The sequence below is a fragment of the Lemur catta genome, chromosome 1 (assembly GCF_020740605.2).
Source record: "Lemur catta isolate mLemCat1 chromosome 1, mLemCat1.pri, whole genome shotgun sequence".
NCBI lineage: Eukaryota > Metazoa > Chordata > Mammalia > Primates > Lemuridae > Lemur > Lemur catta.
The window spans coordinates 23,337,821-23,360,567 of NC_059128.1; the positions used below are offsets into that span (position 1 = coordinate 23,337,821).

Genomic DNA, 22,747 nt, shown 5'->3' on the forward strand with positions numbered 1-22,747 from the left:
TACGTCTGTTCTCTCCCTGGGTCTTGTCTCATTGTCTCCGGCAAGCTTTTGGGGTTATTTTTCTTCCTTGCCCTTAAGTCTCAGAGGCCAGGCCTGCCATAGGGTGGGCAAGTGGCAGAATGACTTCCTCTACTAGTACAGGAAGCGGGGGAGGGGGGGGTCCAGCTAGGGACAGCGTTCATCTTCCAGAACCCAGCTCAGTCTTAAACAAGGTGGAGGCCCAGGCTTCAGTTTAATGACCAAATTTCAGTGAGTGTTCTTTGGAGTGGGGCACAGTAAGAGGGGGTGAGAAGAGGCGCTCAGGCGTCCTTGTGGCGCTGCAGCATACTTGCCAGGCACTTTAATTCACATGTTCGTTTCCCCTTCATGACTGCACCGTGACACGGAGAGCACGTAATATTTCTGCCTCCCCTGCTCCCGCATCTCCCCGCCATCCCACATGCATTTGATGGGGGGATGGAGGCAGAAGGAGGTTCAACGGGAAGGCAGCCTAGGGCTAGAGTTTAAATTCAAGGGCTAGAGTTCAAGTCTCCTGCCTCCCTGGTGAGGACTTGTTCATTTCCAGCCTGTTCAGCCCACCCAGCTTGTGCTCCTGAGACCCCTCCTGTCCCTGTGCCAACGGGGCAGGGTTTGGGAGCTAGGCCCGCAGCTCGGCGGGTGTATCTGGCTGCCGGCAGGGGTGAGACACTTGGAAGGCCTCCAGGGACAGCAGCGTCTTGTTGATGCGGCTGATGGTAGGGTAGGCGGTGAGATCCACCTTGAACCTGTGGCAGAGAAACACCCTCTACACCAAGGTTTTTAGGGACAAAGGAAGAGCCCTGTGGGCAGTGAGGGGACACGCAGGCAGGGCTGGAGGAGGTCCATGGGGCCGCCCAGGGAAGGACAAGAAGGCAGCCCTGCTGGGGGAGCCTTATTTATAGGTAGCTCTCTGGGATGGGCAGGTCTTGTGCACTGTCATTTGGCATCTCTGTTACCTACCACTCCTACTAAGCGATGACTATTTATTGAGAACCTGCTATGTGTAAGGCCCAGTGCTAGGAATTTATATATACAGAGTGTCTCCTCCGCCATGTCATGAGCTTCTTGAGGGCAGGGGATGTGTAACACATTTCCATGTCCCTAATGCCTAGCATGAGGCCTTCACAGAGGGGTACTCATTCATACCTGTTGGGGGGCTGATGGAGGAAGGCAGAAGTGGAGCTCACTGCCAGGCACAGACACAGCACATCTGGGGACAGCAGGAGGGTGCTCCTAGGGGTCCACCACGTGAGCCACCTCCCCTTAGAAGCAGGGGCTGTCTACGCAGGATCACGTGGGCTGTAGTGGGCATGGTAGGGGCATTGCACTGATTTCTTCCAGGCCAAAGTGGCTGGAGTGGCTTGGCACAGTGGGCTCAGTGGGCGGCTGGGGAAGAGTCTGCGTGAGATGCTACCTCAGCAGCTAAAGCAGGGGCCCTGACTCCACAGTCCTGGAGAGCAGGACAGGGGAGGCTGGTGCACTCTCTCACCTTTCAGCATTTGCCACCTGAGGCACTAAACACAGATCAGCCATGGACACCTGAAAGAGGGTTGGGTAGGTTTGCATCAGGGTGAGCACCCGGACTCACTGGCTGGCCGGGTGTGTCCACTGTGACTGTGCTGGGGGTGACAGCCCTGACGCTCCCATGTGCTTCGGCTCTTCCACCCCTCCCTACCACCCCACCCCACCCCACCCTCGTCTGCCCTGGGCCTGCCTGGGTCTGTTCTCCAGAGCCGAAGGGCTTCTCCCAGGCTACGCTCCAGTTGCCCTGACAACCTGCTCTGTGGGTGGCCAGAAAAGGTTTGCTTTGGTGGATGTTACTGTGGTTGTTAAAAACTGCTGTCACCAGGCATTTAGTAAGGACCCCCAACAGAGAGGAGACACCTGGGGTGGGGACCAGAAGCGAACGCTGGAACCAACCATAGGTCCAGGGCCTTAGCCTGTAGGAGAGACATCATCTCGTCTAGTCCCTCAACCGATGCCTGGATCACCTGGTCATCTCAGGTCTTCTGGCCGAGGACCTCCCTCCCTCTCCAGGCAGTCTGACGGGACTGAGCAGAGGAGCTCTGCAGGAGCCGGCTCTGCTTGGCACAGAGGTCCCCCCATGGCCCCCTCCTGAGGATCCTCCTCAGGAAGCTCTGAGCCCTGCCTGCCCCACGGCGGCGGGAGATGGCAGAGGGTAAGTGGGGGCGGGGACAGCCTGAGGTGGGCAGGAGCTGCTGTGGGCAGGCTGGCGGCCAGGGTGGCTTACCTCGTCTCCGACACAGCACCGGCCGGCCGTGCTCTGTAGGATCTGCTCCAGAGCTGTGGGGAGGCCACGTGAGTAGTCTTACTGGGCACAGAGAGGGGACATCAGCCTTTCTGGGCCTCAGCCTCCATGGCTGTGAAATGGGCGCCTGTCTGGGTGACAGGCTGGTGCTAGAGGGACTGTGGCGCCGGGTCTGGGGAAAAGTTGCTGGGGGCGAGCTGGCATTTCCTCAGGCTCCCCAAGTGTAGCCCCCACGCCCTCACCAGAGTGGACAAGACTGTGCTGGCCTGGGCTTCCTGGCTGGAGCGGGTGGTGAGGCAGAGGTAGGCCTCTGGCTCCGCAGGGCTGTGGGCCTCAGGTCCTGAGGTTCCCGCCAGTGCCGGAGCTTAAGGCCAGGTTTGGTTGCTGGCCCAGCCCTCTGCCGCCCCAGCACTGCCCTCATCCATGCCACTGTCAGGACCACAGCAGCCTGGGAGGCCGGTTTAGGGGCACGAGGGCCATTTCTCTGACAGGTCACCTTGGGGCAGCTCGCAGGAGTGGGGACTCACCAGTAAAGCCAGAAGTGATGACATTCTGGGCCCAGGTCAGCTGTTTCTCCTGTCCCACTTGCTCCAGGATAGACAGGTTCTGTGCAGCCCAAGGAAAATCCGTGATTGCTTTGGAAGCCGGGCTGGGCCTGCCCTTTCAGCAAGCCCCCTCAGGGAAGTTCATCCCCACCTGGCCCTGGCTGTACACCCATCACCCGAGCCGGCTCCGAGAGCCCCTTCCTCCCATCAGGACCCTGAGGCTGGAGGGAGGCAGCCATCCCCACAGCTACCTTCCCAGCTGTCCCCATGGCCCCTGTGGTCTGAAAACCATGTGATTCTGACAGAGATGTGCAAGAGCAGGGACACAGTACCCTGCCGTGGCTGTGACAGGTGTAGCCATACCCTGAGGCCTATTCCCTTGCACCCAGCGCTTCTCCCTGCCCGGTTCCCTGTGAGGAGACGGAGTGCGGTACCGGGCGGGGCTGGGATGAGGCAGGTGCGCGGGAGGCACTTTCAGAGATTTCAACTCTGATTCTATCTCTGCACCCCTGGAGCCCTTTTCCTTCCAGACTTCAGTTTCCTCACCTATAAAATGGAGATGCGTCTCTGCTCCAACTTCCTTTGTTAAAAAAACAAGACGACACGGGGGTGGGGGGCACAGGTGCACAGGGGTCCTAGGCCTGGTCCCTGCTCTGCTACCACTTAGCTGTGTGACTCAGCAAAGTCACTCCATCTTCCTGGGGCTATTTATTTCCTCATTCACAATGTCAGGAGTTAGCACAGATGAACTGTTCTTATACTTAATTGTTTTACCGGTGAAAACTTTAAGAAAAAAGTAAAAATCCTATGAGAATCCCAATATATGGCACAGAGCAGATGAAAGGGAAGCTGCTCTGGTTAGAGGCGGGAGGCCCCTCCCCTGTCACCCTGGCCCTCTCCCCACCTCAAGCACCTCTAGATGTGTCCTTGGGAACCTAGGGCTTCTCGGAATGCAGTTGGGGACCCACCGGGTGGCTGATTTCTGGGATCCCTGCCGCCTCCTGCCACATGGTCTATAGGTCGAAGCCTCTGTCCTCCTGCCACCCCTGCCCCACTGTGGGCATCTCACTGTGGGCTCGCCACCACCAGTGTGTGTTTGCAGGTAAGAGTGTCGGGGGGTGCAGGGTGCAAGTGCACGGGTGCCACACCTGCAGGGGCTGGATGCCACTAGCGATGAGGTCAGAAATCATTCGCACGCTGGCCCTCTTCTTTGGGTCCTGAGGCAGAAGTCGTGGAGTGGGCCGAGTCTCCTCCAGGTACTCAATGATGGCCAGCTGTCCAGAGGAGAGCAGTGAGGCAGGGAGGGGGCCCGGGACCCCTGAACCAGGGAGGACAGGGCCAGCAAACTCCCCACCCACCCCCGCCTCCACTGGAGCCCTGCAGAGCCTTTCTGGACCTCATCCTGCAGAACCTGGTTGCCCATGTGCTTGAGTCTCCCCGCACCCCAACAGGTATCTGTAGAGCCCCTCCTACATGCAAGGCGCCCTGGTGGCCCACAGGCCAGAGAGAGATGTCAGGTGCTGTCATTTAGGGCACTGCTCTCAGGACGGGCCTCCCCGGGCCCTGCACTCACTGACTGGCCAATGGTGATTCCATCAATCTTCAGGACTGGCACCTGCTTCATGGGATTCAGTGCCTGGAATTCCTTGGAGAACTGTGGAGACAAGGCCCCGTGGGCTGGGTGGCGTGGCCTGGGTTGGCCAGAGCAGAAACCTTCCCTGGGGATCCCTGCAGCAGCCCAAACCCCAGCAGCTGCCGAGCTACAGGCTTCGTCCCAGCGGCCTGGCTATGTGCTCTTCCCTGCATCTCACACTGCGGCCACCAAGGCAGCTCCTACCCCAGCCAGCCAGCCAGAGGGCCCAGCACGGGGCAAGGACCCGCTTGCCACCCACCCTCCTGGGGTCTGGCACTGGACAGCCCAGGCTGTGCTACAGAGCCTGGAGCCAGGGTCCTTCCCATGGCTCCTGCTGCTGAACAGTTTGCCACCGCACCCCACAGGGAGAGCCAGCAGCCTCCTCCAGTCACAGGGACCACAGGACACACCTTCACTTGTTGGGGGCAGACCACTCACATACCTGGTACCTCTCCAAGGCCTCTAATTCCCACATCATGGCCTGGGGACAGCCTCCTTACCTGTTGGCCCCCGTCCTTTATGAGGTTGATGGTTACCATTTCATGGTCAATGCCTTTCAAGGCCAGAGCTAGGACAGACCACAGATAGCAGAGTTGGGGGACAGCCTCTGGCTCCACTCCCAAGGAAGGAGCCCTCTCAGGGCAACATGAGGCTGCACAGGGGGAGGTTTCTCAACACCCCCGTGCGATCAAAGCCCGGCTTCTCTCCAGCTTTCCTTGTCACCACCCACTCCCCCACCCCAGGTGCATGGTGCTCCGCCTCTCTCACCCCTGACTCTTAGAGCCCTCATGCCCCCTGGGTGGTGCTATGAAGGTGTGTGCCCTGGCACACTGTGGGCTCCTAGAGGACAGCAGGGGTGTGTCCTGTTCACCTCTGCCCCGCCAGGGCCCTCGAGGGCCTTCAACAGTGGGGAAAAGAGTGTCTTCATTGGAAACATGCAATTATTCCCTCAATAAGGCATCTAAGGGCAAAGATCACTCAGGGGACCACACAGAGCACACACAGGCAGATGATGAAGAATTTCTTTCCAGTCCACTCTCTGTTCTCAGACTTGTTTACTATAAATCCCAGGTGGGCACCAGGCTCTTCGGTGGTCTTGGAGCATTTGCTGTGACCTCCGTGACCAGATTTCCTTTCTATCCCCTTTGATAATCTCCCCTGGGAAGCTAAGGGGAAAAACGCTTAGGTCAACCGTAGTGGAGAAGACCGCATATGTGTGCGCACGCATGTGCACGTGTGCTGGGAATTAAAACATGGTGATGGCCAGTGTTGGGCAGGGGCAAAGGGGCGAGGGGAGTGTGAAGAGAGCCTGGGAGACATCAGGCTCCTCCCCACGCTGGTCAGCTCCACTCTGGAGAGGTGGTTGGGGCCGAGTGGGAGAGGCCAAAGTATGCAGACAGCACCCAGAAGACTCAGCCAGGGCAGAGGCTCTGGGGCCTGGGACGGGGGTGCCTTCTTGGAGGAACATTTCTCCTGGCACCCCAGGCTCATGCTCCTGCCACCAGCACTGTGGGCAGGGGGAGGGTCACGGAGCATGGCTCTGCAGTTAGAGCCCGGTCTGGAGGCAGGCTACCCGGGTTCAATTTCATCACATTCATTTGCTAGCTGTGTGGCCTTGGGCAAGTACCTTAATGGGCCTCTGTGCCTCAGTTTCCTCATTTGACAAGCAGCATAGTGAAGTAATTAAAAACATGGACTCTGGAGCCAGACTGTGAAGTTTAAATTCCAGCTCTGCCTCTTAGTAGCTGCACAATCTTGGTAAGTTATTTAACCTCCTTGTGCCCCAGTTTCCTCATCTGTACAATGAGAACGGTAATAGTCTCTCCCTCCTAGGTTTGCTGAGGTGGAATCACGCACACAGCACTCAGCTCAAGCTACTTCTCAGTATGAGCTGCTACGACTATGACCTTTGCCAAGGGCTGTGTTAAGCTGAGGGAGGGAAGGGTCAAACAGGGACTAAACCAGAGGGCCCTAGTTTGTTTCCCCAAAGCCTCTGAGGTGGATACTGCTCAGTTCTGTTTAATTTTGCCAGAGCAAATAAGATAAGAACTAAGGGAGGCCAGCTGTTCCCCTGCCAGTTACCAGGGACCTCTGAATTTTGTGACCCTGCTTTAAGCATGGTTGCCAAGGGTTTTGGAGAGCAGTCCCAAAAGAAAAAACAACCTCCTTCCTCCCGCCCCCACTTCCTGGGTGGAGGTGCCATTCAGGGATGGGGGCTCCAGGAGACAGGGGATGCTGGTTGCTTGAGGGGGAGTCCTGTCTGACACGGCACCCCTTCCAGCCCAGGTCAGCTTTGCACCTGGGGCTTCTCCACCCCAGCCCACCCGACCCAGGCACCCAGCTGGGTGGAGGCACAGCTCTTACCAATTCGAACTCTCCATGAGCAGGAGCTTCGGAAATAGGAATAGAGGATGGGCTAAGGAGAGAGCATGAAGGCACACGTTAACCCATGCTGGGTGGGTTCCCAGCCTCAGGAGCCCGCTGGAGAGGAGGAGCCAGCCCCCAGGCAAGGGGCTCCGGGCCAACACCGTTGGCCACCGTTCTGCCAGACCTCCTTCTCAGGCCTGCGTCTCAGCAACTCAGGCCAGACTCCCCTGGGAGTCATGTGAGGTCCCTTAGCTCCAAATTGTGCTGGCCTGAGTGGTCCCCAAAGGGGTAGTTAGCCCACAAGTGCCTTCCTTACCTTGCCAGACTCAGTCATGGTTCTGTGGTGACCACTGACCTCCCGGGGAATGTCCCCTCTCACAGAGCTTCTGGGCAGGGGAAAGAAGCCAGAAGGGGCGGACCCCATGAGCCAATGGGGAATCTGGGCTGGACAGGCGTCAGGGGAACTTTGACTCTGGGTAGAAAGGGCATCTCTTTCCAACTTCTGGGAAGTTTCTTATGCTCCTGGTGGAGCCAGGTTTGGTGTCCTGGGCAGACAGTGTGGCCTGGTTTTGAGGCAGCGGTTTGTGTGATAGAACTGGCTAGGAGCCGGCATACGTGGGGTCTGGACCCACTGCAGGAATCAGCTCTGCATGACCTCGGACAAATCTCTGCCTTCTCTAGTCTTCAGTTCTATGAGGGCATAGATGCCTTCTAGCAGTGGCAGAAAGACTAGAAATTCCAATTTTTTGATGCTTTGGTGCTCATCTCCTTCAACCCTGACCCCACCCCCACCTATCCGTCCTCTAGGCTCTCAGCCGGTCATGTAAAAATAGCTGGCAGATGTGCCCATTCACCCCAAAGGTGAGGTCGAAAGCTGGCAGCCCACAGGGACCCTATCTGGCCCTCAGAAGTGTTCCATGTGGTCTACATGGAAGTTTAAAATGTTTCAATTAGTAACCAATGATTATAAATCAGGACTTTTCATATATATATTCTGTTATCTATTTTCTCTCTCTTTTTTTTTTCCCTAAGAAATGCGGTCTCCTGCTCTGTCACTCAGGCTAGAGTGCAGTGGTATGGTCATAGCTCACTGTAGCCTCAGACTCCTGGGCTCAAGTCATCCTCCTGCCTCACCCTCCCAAGTAGCTGGGACTACAGCTGTATGTACACCTGGCTTGTTTTTTTCTTTAAAAAATCTGAAGACAGTGGATCTTAAGTAGCAACAATTGACTGGAGCAGATTAATGGCCCCTATCAGTTAGAGTATGTCCTCTCTGGTCTGCCATCACCCACACCTGGCCTACTTTTCTCATTTTTGTTAGCTTCAAGCCCCTGGAGGCATCTGAGTGTGTGACCTCTCCTCTAAATTTAAGAGACACAAAGTTAATTTCTCTGGTACTTGTTGAGTAACCAGCATTTCAAAACAGGACCCAGGAAAGAGTGGCCAGTGATTAGCACTCATGAATCTTCCCACAGACATATGTATCCATCCACGAGGGAGAAATTGATAGGATTTCTCAGATCACCCCTGTCTACTACTCTTCTGACTATAGACATTTCACTGAAGTTCCCTCTTCCCTCTGCTACCCACCCAACTTCACTGCACACCAAGTTGCTATCTGAACCTGCTTTCGCTATCCCTGCACTAACAACTTAGTCTTCTAGGTGGGCAAGGGCACAAGTGGGAACCCAGGCCCTCCCAAGGTGGTTCCCAAGCCCAGGAGTCCCAGCCTATCCTGAAGGCACCTTTTGTGGGAAAGTAAATTTGGTTCTGGCACAGAGATCAGGCAATAGGTGGCAAGTGTCCTTTGAAGAGGAGAGGTTGGGTGGCCACAACTGGATATTCCTTATTTGGAGATGCATCCCTTTCCTTACCTAGGCAGACTGGTGGGACCCTTGGGGCCAAGACACAGGGACTGCTGGTGAGGGACAGACCACTAGAGAGCGGCAGACATTAGCTTAGAATCCCTGAAGAAATGCCTTACCTAATGACTAAATGCTACACCCTTGACCTGTACTGAGGGTGACCAAAGGCACAGTAAATGCCATTGCCCTCCATTATGGCCCTTAAGTACGAAACCTGAAATCCCTTATGCAATTTCTGCTCCTTCTCTTACCAATGATAACTACAGAAACCCTCCTCTGTTCCTTTTTGTACTTGTAGAGCTAAATTTTAAGCCCAAGTATCCATCTCATCAGTACTCCTGGAAGAATTCTGTTTCCAATTCAACTATGCATTCTGATTACTCAAGTTTATCTTATTCTATTTTTTTGTTTTTTTGAGAGAGAGTCTCGGTGTGTCACCCCAGCTAGAGTGCAGTGTCGTCATCATAGCTCACTGCAAACTCCTGGGCTCAAGCGGTCCTACTGCCTCAGCCTCCAGAGTAGCTGGGACTACAGACCCAAAACACCACACTCAGCTAATTTTCTTTATTTTTAGTAGAGATGGGGTCTTGCTCTTGTTTAGGGTGGTATCAAACTCCTGACTTCAAGCAATCCTTTTGCCTTGGCCTCCCAGGGTGCTAGGATTATAGACTTGAGCCACAGTGCCAGGCCTTGATACTATTTTTAACACATTGACTGCTACACTAGAAAAAAAAGTTTTCCTTGGAGCCACGGTGTTTTATTACAAAAATAGAATAGAAAGTTAAAAAACAAAACAATCCTAATTTAATGAAAAAACTGTCATTTTTTTGTTTCCTGTGCATGAGTTATATGCAACTTGAAAAATAGTTCTCCTGGCTTCCAAGGTGAAGAGCTGTGGGAGTTACATATGCTTCACGACGCCCCGGGCTCAAAACTAGCGTGAGTTAAAATACAACTTACAAGACAGTTAATGTCGTGTTAAACAGTCTCTTACATGTGACTTTAGAAAAAGACTCCTAAAATCCCATTTGGAAGTGGCAGGGTTACACATTATTAACGTGACACAATGTCCCACCTAATGTGCCACCTTTCTTAGTGCTACAACAGTGGTTCTCAAACTTAAAAGTTCGCATAAGACTCATCTGGGCCGCTTATAAAAGCGAGCAGTTTTCGGGCTGTTCCACCAGAAGTTAACACAGTGGCTCTGGGACGGACCCTGGGAAGTGCACGTAAAAGCCAGGAAGATCCCCAGGTAATTGCGATGACTGCTCTCCTCGCCACTGGTGCTCTCTTAAAACGCAAGCATCCCTTGGAAGGCCATCGGTGGTTAGGACCGAGCGGCCAAAGAGGAGCACGCAGGGCTGTGGGGAACTGAGAGGCGAGGAGCGACGTCTGGAAGGCCACAGAGAAGTCTGTGTACACAGGTCTCTGAACAGAGAGGGCGGAGCCAAAAGTGAAGCGCGACACGGGGTACGGACTCTGCCGGGTCCTGCACGCCCCACCACCAGCGTCCGCCTGCCCAATCCAACCCCGACCACGGGCACCAGCAAGCAGCGCGCAGACGCAGAGCGACCCTGGCTCGCGCATTGCACGCTGGGAGTCGCTGTCAGCGCTGTGGGCGGAGCGAAGCGGCTAACCTTTGACCCCCCCCCCCCCCGACTTCTCAGTGTTTGTAACTCGCTTCCCTCTCCCGGATGCGCGGAACAGACCTTCCCCGCTTGCATCTCGCACTTCGCGTCTGAGACTCGCCGACCCGTCGACGACTGAGGCCCAGAGACACCGGATGAGACAGACCCTTGGCTGTCCAGGTAAAGCGACTGGGTTACAATGATCTTCCCCGTCGCTTCCGGCCGGCCCAGCCCTCCCGGCACGCCCCGCCGCCCGGCGCTGCTGGGAGTTGCAGTCCTCTGAGCCGGTCCCTGTCCCGCCCGGCCTCCGGGCCTCCTGCCCTCCCGGTCCCGCCATGCTCTGCGCCACCGGCCGCCTCCTAGCGGCCACCACGCTGCCCGCCCCGCCCCGCGCCGCGCCCGGGGCTCCGCGCCCCGCTGCCGGCGGAGGGAACTACATTTCCCAGGGCACTCCGAGCCGCCCTTTTGTGACTTCTTGGCGGGGCGGCTGACGAGACCAAGTGTGCCTCGGGCCCGGAGGGTGATCCTGATCCTGAGGAGGGGGAGGATGCCGCCGGCCGCGGGCGGAGGCCTGGCAGGGTCCGAGCTGCGTGCCCGAAGGGGCCGCTGTGGACCCCCGGCGACGAGGGCCGCGAGCCGGGACGTGGCCGCTAAGGCTGCAGCGCCAAGCCCCGAACGGTCTCCTGTAAGCTCGCAGCGCCTCGAGGCGGCTGGGCGGTGGGCCCTGCTGGCCCTGGTGACGCTGCTGTCCTTCGCCACTCGCTTCCACCGTCTGGAAGAGCCGCGGCACATCTGGTGAGTGATGGGAGTGACTGGGCGGGCACCATGGCAACCTGGAGGGAGAGACGCCGCCCTCTGATTGGCCCGAAGGCACGGAGGGGGCGGGCTTCAGTGGAGGCGGGGCGGGGGCCGCAATGGAGGAGAAATTGAGGTTTCAGGTGGTTGGTTTCTAGTGAAGTGTGGTCTGGTTGGGGGCAGTGGCGTTCTTAGGATCTGAGGAAGCGGTCCTCATGGCTTTCAGGTTGTACTGGAGTGTCTCACCTGGCTGTCAAATAGTGGTTTTTAAAGGTGCTTTGAACTTTACAAAGAAGAATTGGAATTCTTGGTACAGAATTTCTCAAGGCCTAAATTCCTAATCTGCAGGGTTTTAAGGCGTCAGCAGAGGGGAATGTTTCTAACTGGGTGCCTTCATCGTGTAGAGCAGAGATAGTCTGGTGTCCAGTCTGGGGTTGCCCTGTGAGAAGAGATTGATTTTCCTAAAGGTTTTATTTTGTATTGTTCAGATGCTAGGTTGAGGCATAATCAATGTTTGTTAGCTAAGCTTAAAACGTAATTTGGTTTCCAGTTGGAAGGAAGAAAAGTTTTATACAATCTGGTTCATTTGTCTGGCCAACAAGTGATATCATGTTTTCCTGGTAACACTGAGAAGAAAGTGGAGAGGATGTCAGAAAGCAAGAAAACAAACTGTCAGGGCTGCCTTACTTGGAAATTAATAAATGAGCCTGTTATTGTTTCTTGATTACTGGCAGAAGATATGAGACTCCTGGGTTAGAGACAAAAGACTTTATTACAGGAATCAGAACGAATATCAGCATGTTGGAGGCAGTTTCCATTGCCCCGCAAGTCCCACAGGGTGACGCCATGGGCTCATATGAATAACTGCACACAGAGTGGGTTGCACTGAAGCAAAGGAATAACAAGCTTGGGGAATCTACTGTTTACAGCATGCGATAAGCAGACCTACTCTTTCTCCTGGAGGGAGTACATTACCTCATCTCTCAAGGTTGCTTGCTATTGTACAAACACAATCCTGAGAAATGGTCCAGGTGGAATGCAGTCAGGGCCTTGCATTCTTGGCATACCCAGAAACATATGTAGATGTACAAGAGATCCAACACTCTCTCTCACCCCTCCATCCTACACTGTCTTTGCTTCAAGCAGATTTTCACATGAACATGCAACTCCATTGGCTACTCTAGTTCCCTGGGCTGACAGAGGCAGGGACCATATCTGTTCAATGTGTCTCATACAGCATTTAATTAAGGCTGTTATCAATGGGAGTCTAAGCTGGAGGATGAAGCCAATCTGCAGTTTACCTCAACCATGCCCTCTGGAATCCTGGGGTCAGCCACCTGTACATAAGTCCGGGAGGGACCAAGTAATCTCATGTCAAATAGCTGGGATGCAGTCTAAGCCAATCTGTTAACCATTAGAACCTGTGCACAGGTTAGATTTACCTCTCATCTTTGGTGTCATTGCCGATAATTACAATCCACCCCCCACCCTGTCCCCATGTGAAAAAATAAAGCAATTCTTATGCCCAATGGAAAGACATTTCCTGGCCCATTCTTCTTTACATACTAACAATTACTTGAAGAGGCTCAGGTCAGGATTTTTTGTAAAATTTTACTTGGATCACCATCAAATTTGATTTCGATCACCATTACAGTGGTTTGGTTAAGCGACATGGGCAGTGTCAGTGAATAGTTAGAGCCTCAGTCACTATACAAGGCATAACCTAAGGGCTCCTAGGATGTTAGGAGAAGCATATGATTTGTATCAGGTCCATGTTTGGGACTTGATGTTGATGTCATCAGGCATATGGGAATAGTTCAAGACTGGCCGTGTGCTCAGGAGTTTTTCCTTTCATAGAAGGATGACATATGCAGCCACAAGTCAGAGTGCCAGTTCAGAGTTGCCACTTGACTTATGTGCACCATGTGAGTGTTTTGCCAGGCTTTGGAGCTGGACCTAGGGGCAAAGAGAGCATTGTTTCCCTTCTTTTTATGTTTCCAGGGGTCTAAGGTGTTCCATAGAAAACCTTGACTATTGGCCCATTGTTTCTTTCCTTCTACTGCCACATAATTAGTGTGTCCCACTCTAGTACCTGTAACTTCACCTTTTCTCCAGTTATCCCCTACCAATATCCAGACCTTTTTGCCAAGGACATTGTTAGAAAATTGACAGAAGCCCATTATATCTCCTGCCTTGACACATGTGGGCCACTGTAGGGGGACTTGAAAAGCAGTGTACTCAACCAAGTCATCATCTTTACGCTTTAGGGCCATGTCACTCCAATAAGACAATCTAAGCAACTAAACTAGAATTAAGTTTGAATTCTGTAGACACCACCACCCCACCACTCCTGGCTGATCTGGGGTTCCTGATGGGGGAAAGAAAGACAAAATCATGCTCAGGAATGATCAGAAAAAAATCTCACATGTTCAAAATAGGTTTATATAACCCTCCACCCCTTTTTCTTGATCACTACCCAGTTGGTGGCCAAGAGGAGAAGAACCCTCTCTGAGGCCAAGAGGAGAAGAACCACCTCTGCATTAGGTGACCAAGCTGCTTTACTAAGCTGTGTAGACCAGGAGGAGGTGAGGGAGGTAGAGTCAGAAATCTTTTTGAATTGATTTTTGAGGGGACTATTCAGTGCTTGACAATATCAGATGCCTGTGGATGGTAGGAGTGTGGAATGTCTATCAAAAACCTTGACTATTGGCTCATTGTTGGGTAGCCATTGTGACAAAAAGGTGTCTGTTGTCAGGCTGTGGATGGTTTGGAATGCTGAAAACATGACAGAGTTTAGTTTCAAGGGGCACAATGGTATATCCAGAGTCAGACTGTAACCTGAAAAAGTATCAGCAATAGCAAAGTACCAATGACATCCCCGAGAAGGCTACAAATTCCTAATGTAGTCAATTCCCTAGGCGCAAGCAGGGCTACTGCCTGTGGCTTTTTTTTTACTGCAAGACAAGCAGGCCAATTTTTGGCAGGAGTCACAAGTCTGGAATGCAGTGGTGGCTTCTGTTTCAGAAACGTCCTTTACTTTGTGCTCAGTTCATGATGGTAGATGTGTTTCCACACTTGGTGCGTGGATGAATCCAGGTGGCTATGGCAGCAATCTGGGTGGTGTAGGCTTGATCAGCAGCTTGATTTCAATCAGTCTCATCAGAGTACTGGCCCTTACCGTGGGCATCTACATGAGTGGTCCAGACTGTCTCATCAGCAGGGAGTAGCTCCAAAGGGGTGTCTGTAATCTCTCAGTATTATTAATCTCCAAGTGGCATACCAGATGCTTCAACCCTTACTGCAGTCAGCCATCCAGGGTTGTCAGGGGTTGGATGCCTGCTGCCACCCAGTGAACACCATCAGCTTTTAACTTAGCCTAACCATCAGTGACCAGGCACGAACCTTTAGAGGAACCCTTGTGAATCGAGGGCCTCCCAGCCAGTGGTTATGCTTCCACTCCAGGCAGTGGAGTGGAAGATAGTTTCTCCCAAAGGGGAAGCTACCACTTCTTCATGTAAAACTGAGATGCCTTTAGGGCCAGGCCGGCTATATTCTTGAATATTCTTTCCATAGGACCAGTGAGGCTTGTTGAGCCCTTCCCTTGTTAGCAGTCGAATCCAAATTGACCCACCCCTCAGAGTCCTGAGGCCTTTATGGGTCAGTTAATCAGTTTCAACAAGAGTTTACTACTAGGTTAACTGCTGATCTTTTAAAAAGGATGTACTTGGGGCCAGGCTCTGTGGCTCATGTCTGTAATCCTAGCACTCTGAGAGGCCCAGGTGGGAGGATTGCTTGAGCTCAGGAGTTCAAATCCAGCCTGAGCAAAAGAGAGAGATTCCCTGCCCACCGCTGTCGCTACTAAAAGTAGAGAAATTAGCCAGGTGTCGTGGTGTGTGCCTGTAGTCCCAGCTACTTGGGAGGTTGAGGCAGAAGGATCGCTTGAGCCCAGGAGTTTGAGGTTGCAATGAGCTACAATAACACCACTGCACTCTATCCAGGGTGACAGAGCAAGACTAAGATGTATTTGGTACCTATGTCCAGCAGGTGGTGCTGTTATCCTCGTGAATGGCCACTCCAGCTGCCATTGAGTTTCTGAGGTGTTGATTTCCCTTTCTCTTCCAGGGATTTGTATTATTTCTCCTGTACCACCAGGAGGGGACAGGATCACCTCTCTACATGCAGCAGTCCTTGAATGGGATAATCCTCTTTGACACTTAAGGGGTCAGTATAGCTGTGCATTCAGCAGTGGAAGCCATAGCAATATTGTACATTGAAGTGGCCCAAATGGTCCTACCTGCAAGGTCACTTTATGTTCCCTTCGCCACTGGGAACATGGCTCAGATCCTATCAGCTGAATTTGGAAACTTTATTCCCTTGAACTAATGAGTCTGTTAGGCTCACATCAGGGGCTGTAGTGACAGCCACCAGAGATTATGCCATTTCCCAGTTGGAGAGTGTGGGAAGTGCTGGATGCAGGGGGAGGTGGTGGGGAGAAGCTTTTTTCATCCTTTAGCCTGTCTCTGGGCTTGGTACCACTTTCTCCCCAGTGTTGTTCCATGTGTCCAGTGAGCCTCAGGGCTTAGGGGCCCCTTTTCTTTTAGTCCCTCTACACACTGCTACGGCTCTGCCTACTCTCCTTAGTGCCTTTGGTGACCCCTGTGCCTAGCAAATCCTTCCCCTGTGGGACTGGCTAGGCTGGAGATGTGGGCCCTTGTATCCAGTAGAGCCCTGAGTTTAAGTCCTTCTCTTCCCTGGAGTTCCCCAGCATACGAGGGTGGGTGAATGTGGCCTTCCGTCCCTTTTGGGGACACAGAGACCTTGGCCCTGCCTTTAATCATCTTATTCTTTAAAGCAGCTGAGGTTGTGAGATCAAGGGGCGTGAAGGAGACAGTGGCTCTGAGCCAGTAAGCAGGGCACATATACTTTTGGCTTGAGCACACGGCTCACCCAGGGATCTTCCAATGTTTTCATTTTACTCAAAGTTCTGTATTGAATAGCAGGGTCCTTATTGCCGCACCATTTATTGAAGCTCTGGAGACTTCTTGATTCAGCAGCCACATGCATATTGCCTTTTGGCTGGGGCTGCTGGCCTTGCTGCCCAGTTGTCATGCTCACATCTCCTCCTCATTTGCCCAGAGGACAGGGAGCAATAACCAACGCAGCATTTAGACGGCTGGTTTCAATGCTACCTCTCTCATTCGGCCTCTTTAATAGGTGGGACAGTGGGGGACTCTTACTACCCCCATTGCCTGCCCATGTGGGCCCTCATTTGGTAAAGCTATGTCTCTCATCATCCTATGCTTGTCCCCCAAACTGTCAGGGTCTGGGATTTTATTTTAGCCACTTGCAAGCTGAGATTAAGTTAGCCTGTTACTGTCTTATGGATGCCAGCGGAAGATGAGGTCCTGGGTCAGAGACAAAGGACTTTATTTCTCATGGCACAGCAAGCAGGACGAGCATCAGCATGTTGGCATCAGTGTTTCTTGCCCCCAAAGTCCCATGCAGTGCTGCGGGTCTGCCTGAGTGCTTGCATATCAGTGGGGTGCATCGCAGCTGAGCACTATTGAGCTTGGGCAAGTCACTGTTTAATTAGCAGGTAGTAAGCAAGACTGCTCTCTGTCCCAGAGGGAGACACTACCTCTTCCCTCAAGGTTGTTTGCTGCAAACATAACCCTGAGAAATGGCCTGGGTAAGGATCGGTCAGGACCTTGCATTCCTGGCATACCCTACAAGGCCTGTAGGAGTTCAAGAGAGCCATGGAGGACTATCTCTCCCAACACAAACAAGCAATAAAAGCTAAGGGGAAATAGGAGTATTACTGCTGGTTTTACTTGGGAAACTTTTGAAGTAAAAAATGTCATGCTCCTTTGTTAGCATGTTACTTCAAAACTAACAACAAATGTTGGAGCAGCTTAAATAGTGCCCAGCATGCATGGTACTTTATAGTCTACAGAGTTCTTTCAGGAGTTATCTGAGTTGAGCCCTAATACCTCCCTGGGAGGTGGGCATGGCAGATATGTTATTGTCTTCATCGTGTAGTTGAGAAAAGAGGTCTGGAGAGAGTGAGCGATTTTGTCAGATTATGCCTTTAGTAAGTGGTGGAGCTGGGACTGGATCTCTCTTCTTTCCATAAATCTATTTTGTCACACTGCTCTGAAGTTATTTCTCTCTTTGACATCACCTCCTGTCAAGCAGTGTGCTTAGCAGATACAGAAGTAGCTTTATTCTTTTGCTCATCCATTGGATCCACTGAGTTAAAAAAAATACATTTTTTGAAAAAGCATGTTTTGCCTGTTATATGGTAGGTCGGTAATGACTGTTTATGACCTGGGGATTGATGGTAACTAGAAAGTAACCCTTTTTTTGAGCTGCAGGGAAAACATAACAAACAGAAATGGCCAGGCTCTGCCAGGTGGTTTGGCTGCCTTCTTAAAGCTCTCATGTAGGGTATAAAGAGGTTTATGTGGTTGTATAGAAGAACAGGACTTTGCATTGTGTTTGAAAGCTGATGTACTAGAATCACTTATTAATTGCAAAATAACTTATGCAATGGGATAGGTTTTAGGTATGCTCTGAACTTAGTTTTTATATTTTATTCTTAGTTTTTTATATTCTATTCTGGTTAACTCATTATAGTAAGATCAGTCAGATCATAGTCAGCAGTTTACTTTTCACAAGGTTGATGAGCAAAATCAGGTTCCCGTGGCAATCATGGTTTATAGTCGCTCTCTCATCAGTAGCCCAACCATGTGAGACTGTACCTTCTAATAGCAAACACAGTCTCAGAAGTTAACAGACTTGGGAGAAGACATACTACAAACCTTTCCCTATTACAGGAAAACTCTTTGTTCTTTTAAAATAAATAGAAATTCAAGATACAGAATAAGTATGTGAATATTTAACACTAAATTTATGGTAACTAGGTGGTAAATATTTGCTAATCTTTCTCATCTATCTAAATTATAAAGGCTAATGGCAGCTTGATGTCTTGCTTTCTCAAATCACTTGTGTCAAAAGTTTTTTTAAAAATTCAAACTTTTTCATTAATTGCTAACACATGGCCTCTGATTTTAACTTTAATTTTAACAATTCTTTATTAAGGCAATTTGATGTTTATGATAATTTAAAAATTCTTGTTTCTCTTTTGGTTTTCCTTCAGTTGGGATGAAACTCACTTTGGAAAAATGGGAAGTTACTATATCAACCGCACCTTCTTCTTTGATGTGCACCCACCTCTGGGAAAGGTAAGCAGTATGGTAAACAGCAGCTCTCTAATCTGGGAGGAGGGTTCCTGAGGGCTGCAGACAAGCTTCTGTTTTGGATTTAATTCTTGGACTTGTAGAAAGAACTCCCTGACATTCCAGATCAGCTACTTTTATACAAAATCATTGGTGTTTTAAGGGTATCTGGGCTCAGAAATGGAGAGAGGATCCATCAGCTAATGGATGGATAAACAAAATGTGGTCTCTCCTTACAATGGAATATGATTTCAGCCTTACAAAGAAATGAAGTTCTGATACATACCATCGCATGGATGGACCTTGAAAACATTATGCTAAATGAAAGAAGCCAGATACAAAATGTTATATATTGTATGATTACATTTATATGAAATGTTTGCAATGGCCAAATCCATAGAGATAGAAAGTAAATTTTGGCCGGGCAGGGTGGCTCACGCCTGTAATCCTAGCACTCTGGGAGGCCGAGGCGGGTGGATCGTTTGAGCTCAGGAGTTCGAGACCAGCCTGAGCAAGAGCGAGACCCCGTCTCTACTAAAATAGAAAGAAATTAGCCAAACACCTAAAAATATATAGAAAAAATCAGCTGGGCATGGTGGCGCATGCCTGTAGTCCCAGCTACTTGGGAGGTTGAGGCAGTAGGATTGCTTGAGCCCAGGAGTTGGAGGTTGCTGTGAGCTAGACTGACGCCACGGCACTCTAACCCGGGCAACAGAGTGAGTCTCTGTCTCAAAAATAAATAAAAAATAAACTGTAATGAGTCATTAGCAAAAAAACATAAAGCAAAAAATGTGCATTAAAATGATGTATAACATAATCACATTTATTTAAGAATGTACTCCAATATCAAATGGCAAATTTCAACAATGCTAAAACTGCAATTACTTTTGCACCAGTCTAATATTATGCTCCTTCTTGCCTCCTTTATAACATAACAATAAAAAGAAGACCAATTAAATACTTAGTCTATTCTAGTGATTTTAGAAGTATTATGTCATGTAAGCCTCAGGAAAACCTTATAAAGTAGGTATTGTTGTATCCCCATTTTACAGATGGGGAAATTGGGACAAGATAAGTAGTTTTGCCATGGGGAAACAAAGCTAGTAAGTGGCAGAATCAAAGGTTTAGACTGGCTTAGAGCCTGCTGTCTTACCACCACACTGCCTCATGATCTTGCCTTGTCTCAGACCACATGTGTTACTACTGTAGAATTAAGCAACAGACTATGTTGAATGTTTGCACTGGGCTGTCTGATAGAAGAGATTTTTCCTAGGAGATCCAGCCCCAGTCTTTTAGCTGGGGACTGACTGGCCTTTTTTTTAGTTTCCTGGTGCTCAGCACACTGTGGACATGTGGAAGAGATGGGCTGATACGTTTAATTTGCTTAAGCCTTCCCTTCCTCACATCTGAAGGGAGAAAAGGGAGGCTTCTTTCTAAGGCACCCCCAGGGAGTGTGGTCCATCTGTACCCCTAATTTATCTGCTGATGGTTCTGTGTTCTATCTGGCTCAAAGAGAGTGATGAGCAAGTTGGAAACCTGTGAGAGAGCAAAGTGGCTTCTGTAGGTTCTGAGGCCAAGCCAGTCAAAGAATCAAAAAGCCCCTCAAAGTGGCAAGCAGAAAGTTTTCTCCTACACTACTGAGGCCGATACCTGCCACCTCATACTGGCCCTCAGCCCTGCCCCCAGCCCTGTGCACCTGGGTCTCCAGTCAAATAGGAACTTTAAAAAAAATAAAAATGCTTGCACATAGTCAAAATTTTGATCAGTACTGAAGGAAGTCAAAGATCAAAAAGCCTCCTCCACCACACTTCTATTCTTCAGAGGTAACTATAGTCAGCTTTGTTAACAGTTTCTTATATATCCTCTCAGGAATTTTTGTACAAATATAAGTGTGTGTATTTTTATACATGTACATATGAACAAATTATATATACACACATAATCCTTTTTATGGGATCAGACTACAATTGTTCAGCAACTTGTATTTTAAGCATGATATATCTTTGTTTTTTCTTTTTTTTTTTATTCTTATTTCAGCATATTGTGGGGGTGCAAAAGTTTAGGTTATGTATATTGCCCTTGTCCCCCTATCCCCCCGAGTCAGAGCTTCAGATGTGTCCATCCCCTAGACAGTGCGCATCGCACTCATTATCTATGTATACACCTATCCCCTCCCCCCTACATCTGCCCGACACCCAATTAATGTTATTCCTAAATGTGCTCTTAGGTGATGATCAGTGAAACCAATTTGATGGTGAGTACATGTGGTGCTTATTTTTCCATTCTTGGAATACCTCACTTAGTAGAATGGGTTCCAACTCTATCCAGGAGAACATAAGAGATTCTATATCCCCATTATTTCTTATAGCTGAGTAGTACTCCATGTTATACATATACCACATTTTATTAATCCACTCACGTATTGACGGGCACTTGGGTTGTTTCCACATCTTTGCAATTGTGCATTGTGCTGCTATAAACATGATATATCTTAACTTCTTTCCACATCAGCACATAAAGATGTACTTCATTCTTTTCAATGGCTGTATATCATTCCATTGTACATACAGATGTGCCATGAAGTATTTAATCCCTCTTCAACTGGTGGCATGTACGCTATTTCCAGTCCTTAGCCATTATAAAAGATACTGCAGTGAACATCCTCATACATGCATCTTTGCATAGTTGAACGTCTGAAGGATTCCCAGCAACCAAACTAAAGAATCAAAGAATATGCACATTTAAAATTATGTTAGATATTGCTAAGTTTTCCTGCAAAAATACTGTAATAATAGGTACTCACACAAACAGTGTATGAAGCTGCTTCTCCACATCATTGCCAGCACTGGTATGATTATACTTTAAAAACTCTCAACTGGAGAGTAAAAAATGGTGTATTACTCTTTTCATTTGCATGTCTTTATAAGTCGAACATTTTTTCATGTTTATTAACTAATTGTATTTTGTTTTCTATGAATTTTCTGTCTTTCTAGTTCATCTTTTTCTATTGATTTGAATGAATTATTTAGTTAGGAAATTAGCTCAGGGGTACTTTACTCTTAAGGTAACTGAGACGGAATTGAATTTTGAGTGCCTGTTAAGTGCTTGGCTTAGTGTTAGATGTTTTTCTTATAGCATCACCTCTAATCCTCACAACCACTTGCAAGGAAGATTTTATTACCTATAGCTCATAGATATTAAGTACTGTCCATGATCAGAGAGCTGTGTGAGACACCAAGATCCGAACCATCTGTGTGTTTCTTCACTCCAGACCAGCCAGGCAGCCTGGAAATTTATGGTCAGCACAGGCAGGTTTGTCCTCTGAGCTCCCAGGTGGGAAGGGGGATCCACTTGATTGTCACTTGTCAGTTTTAGTTCATCTAGGTATTGGGATGACCCTGTCTTTTCAGTACCTTATATTACTTTATATTAAATTAACCTCTGGACCCTGGGATTCTCTCCTACCACCCACCCCCGTTTCTAAAGCAAGACTTTTTCATCATTTATTGCTGAACTTTGACTTTTATACCTTGACTTGGAACTATAGAGAGTGGCTCTGTTTAGAACTACTTAGAGAAAAAAGTGAGTTAGTTAGTGGTCCAAATCCAAGCCCCCACCAGCAGAGTTGCTGGGAGGGGCTTTGCCCACATACCCAGTGTGTTCTGTCCCTCCACACAGCCTGACAGAGCCCTGGGGTCAGGCTGGAGCAGCCTGGGGCTGTCACAGATCCTTGGCATTTGCTGACAAATTTTATACTTTGTTCTTCCAGTTGCTTGTATGGAATGGAAAAGAGGATTTTACGATGTGGATGACCAAAGAAATAGAGAGATGAAGAGGCTGATCTTCTCAAACGTTCTGAAGGATTCACGACTCAGTTTATAGTTGATCTGTTCTGGTTTGGGAGGTGCCAAGGTTGCCTGCCTTTGGAATGTTGGAGACAGGAGAAACCAGTCTCTGGCCTTTTGGCATTTTTTTCTCTTCCCCTCTGGGAAAATGCAGCTGCCTTTACATTCCTGTCTCTCACTTTCTTCCCTTCTCTCTATTCTTGGGGTATACCTATTTGGTCACTTTTCTCCCTCCTCCCTGTGACTTGGAACCTCATTTTCCTTTCAAAAGGCCAGTCTCTGGAATTAGCCTCTGCCCGTGATCTTAATAGCTGTCATGTTTCATAACAAATGAAAGAAGGCTGAATGAGAGAGCCCCTCACTGACTCTGCCCTTCAAATTATGGGGCATTTTTTTCCTCCCAAGTGTTTAGTCTGCACTGTTCCCAAGAACTTGGCCATAACACAAGAGAGGATTTGTCTGGAGCAATGAGATCAGTAAACAAAAGCCTCTTTGTTCTGTAGCAGCTGCAGCAGAAAATGTCACATTGGCAGCTTTTTCTGTT

The 22,747-nt window shown here is 49.8% G+C and overlaps 2 protein-coding genes across 21 annotated transcripts in view; one reads left to right on the plus strand and one right to left on the minus strand.

Moving 5' to 3' along the window:
- POMT2 (protein O-mannosyltransferase 2) overlaps positions 1 to 22,747 on the plus strand; it is a 53,712-nt gene that overhangs the window by 2,658 nt on the left and 28,307 nt on the right. Inside the window, exons 2-5 of one of the 8 annotated variants that reach the window (XM_045562776.1) lie at positions 10,365 to 10,505; positions 11,016 to 11,120; positions 11,899 to 12,053; positions 18,278 to 18,364. In XM_045562776.1, coding sequence (XP_045418732.1) covers positions 12,051 to 12,053; positions 18,278 to 18,364 — 90 coding nt within the window. In that variant the 5' untranslated portion in view covers positions 10,365 to 10,505; positions 11,016 to 11,120; positions 11,899 to 12,050. Of the gene's footprint in view, positions 1 to 10,364; positions 10,506 to 10,722; positions 11,121 to 11,898; positions 12,054 to 15,242; positions 15,342 to 18,275; positions 18,365 to 22,127; positions 22,263 to 22,747 lie in introns of those variants that run through there. The other 7 variants (XM_045562782.1, XM_045562786.1, XM_045562790.1 and 4 more) reach the window with 7 other exon arrangements.
- GSTZ1 (glutathione S-transferase zeta 1) lies at positions 214 to 10,593 on the minus strand. Of its 13 annotated transcripts, XR_006737819.1 has the most exons (11): positions 7,149 to 7,794; positions 6,830 to 6,881; positions 4,966 to 5,033; positions 4,406 to 4,486; positions 3,981 to 4,106; positions 2,815 to 2,893; positions 2,270 to 2,322; positions 1,903 to 1,958; positions 1,508 to 1,557; positions 1,165 to 1,317; positions 666 to 764 (listed from the first exon to the last, which is right to left on the minus strand). XR_006737819.1 is itself a non-coding variant. In XM_045562915.1 (10 exons), the coding sequence occupies exons 1-10, from the start codon at positions 10,419 to 10,421 to the stop codon at positions 510 to 512; spliced, it is 843 nt and encodes a 280-aa protein (XP_045418871.1). In that variant the 5' UTR covers positions 10,422 to 10,593; the 3' UTR covers positions 214 to 509. The 13 variants fall into 13 exon arrangements, 10 of the variants coding, with proteins under 10 accessions (XP_045418871.1, XP_045418853.1, XP_045418896.1 ...); XM_045562915.1 differs by lacking the exons at positions 1,903 to 1,958; positions 7,149 to 7,794 and adding an exon at positions 10,407 to 10,593 and having other exon boundaries at positions 214 to 764; positions 1,165 to 1,228; XM_045562897.1 differs by lacking the exon at positions 1,903 to 1,958 and having other exon boundaries at positions 214 to 764; positions 1,165 to 1,228; positions 7,149 to 7,786.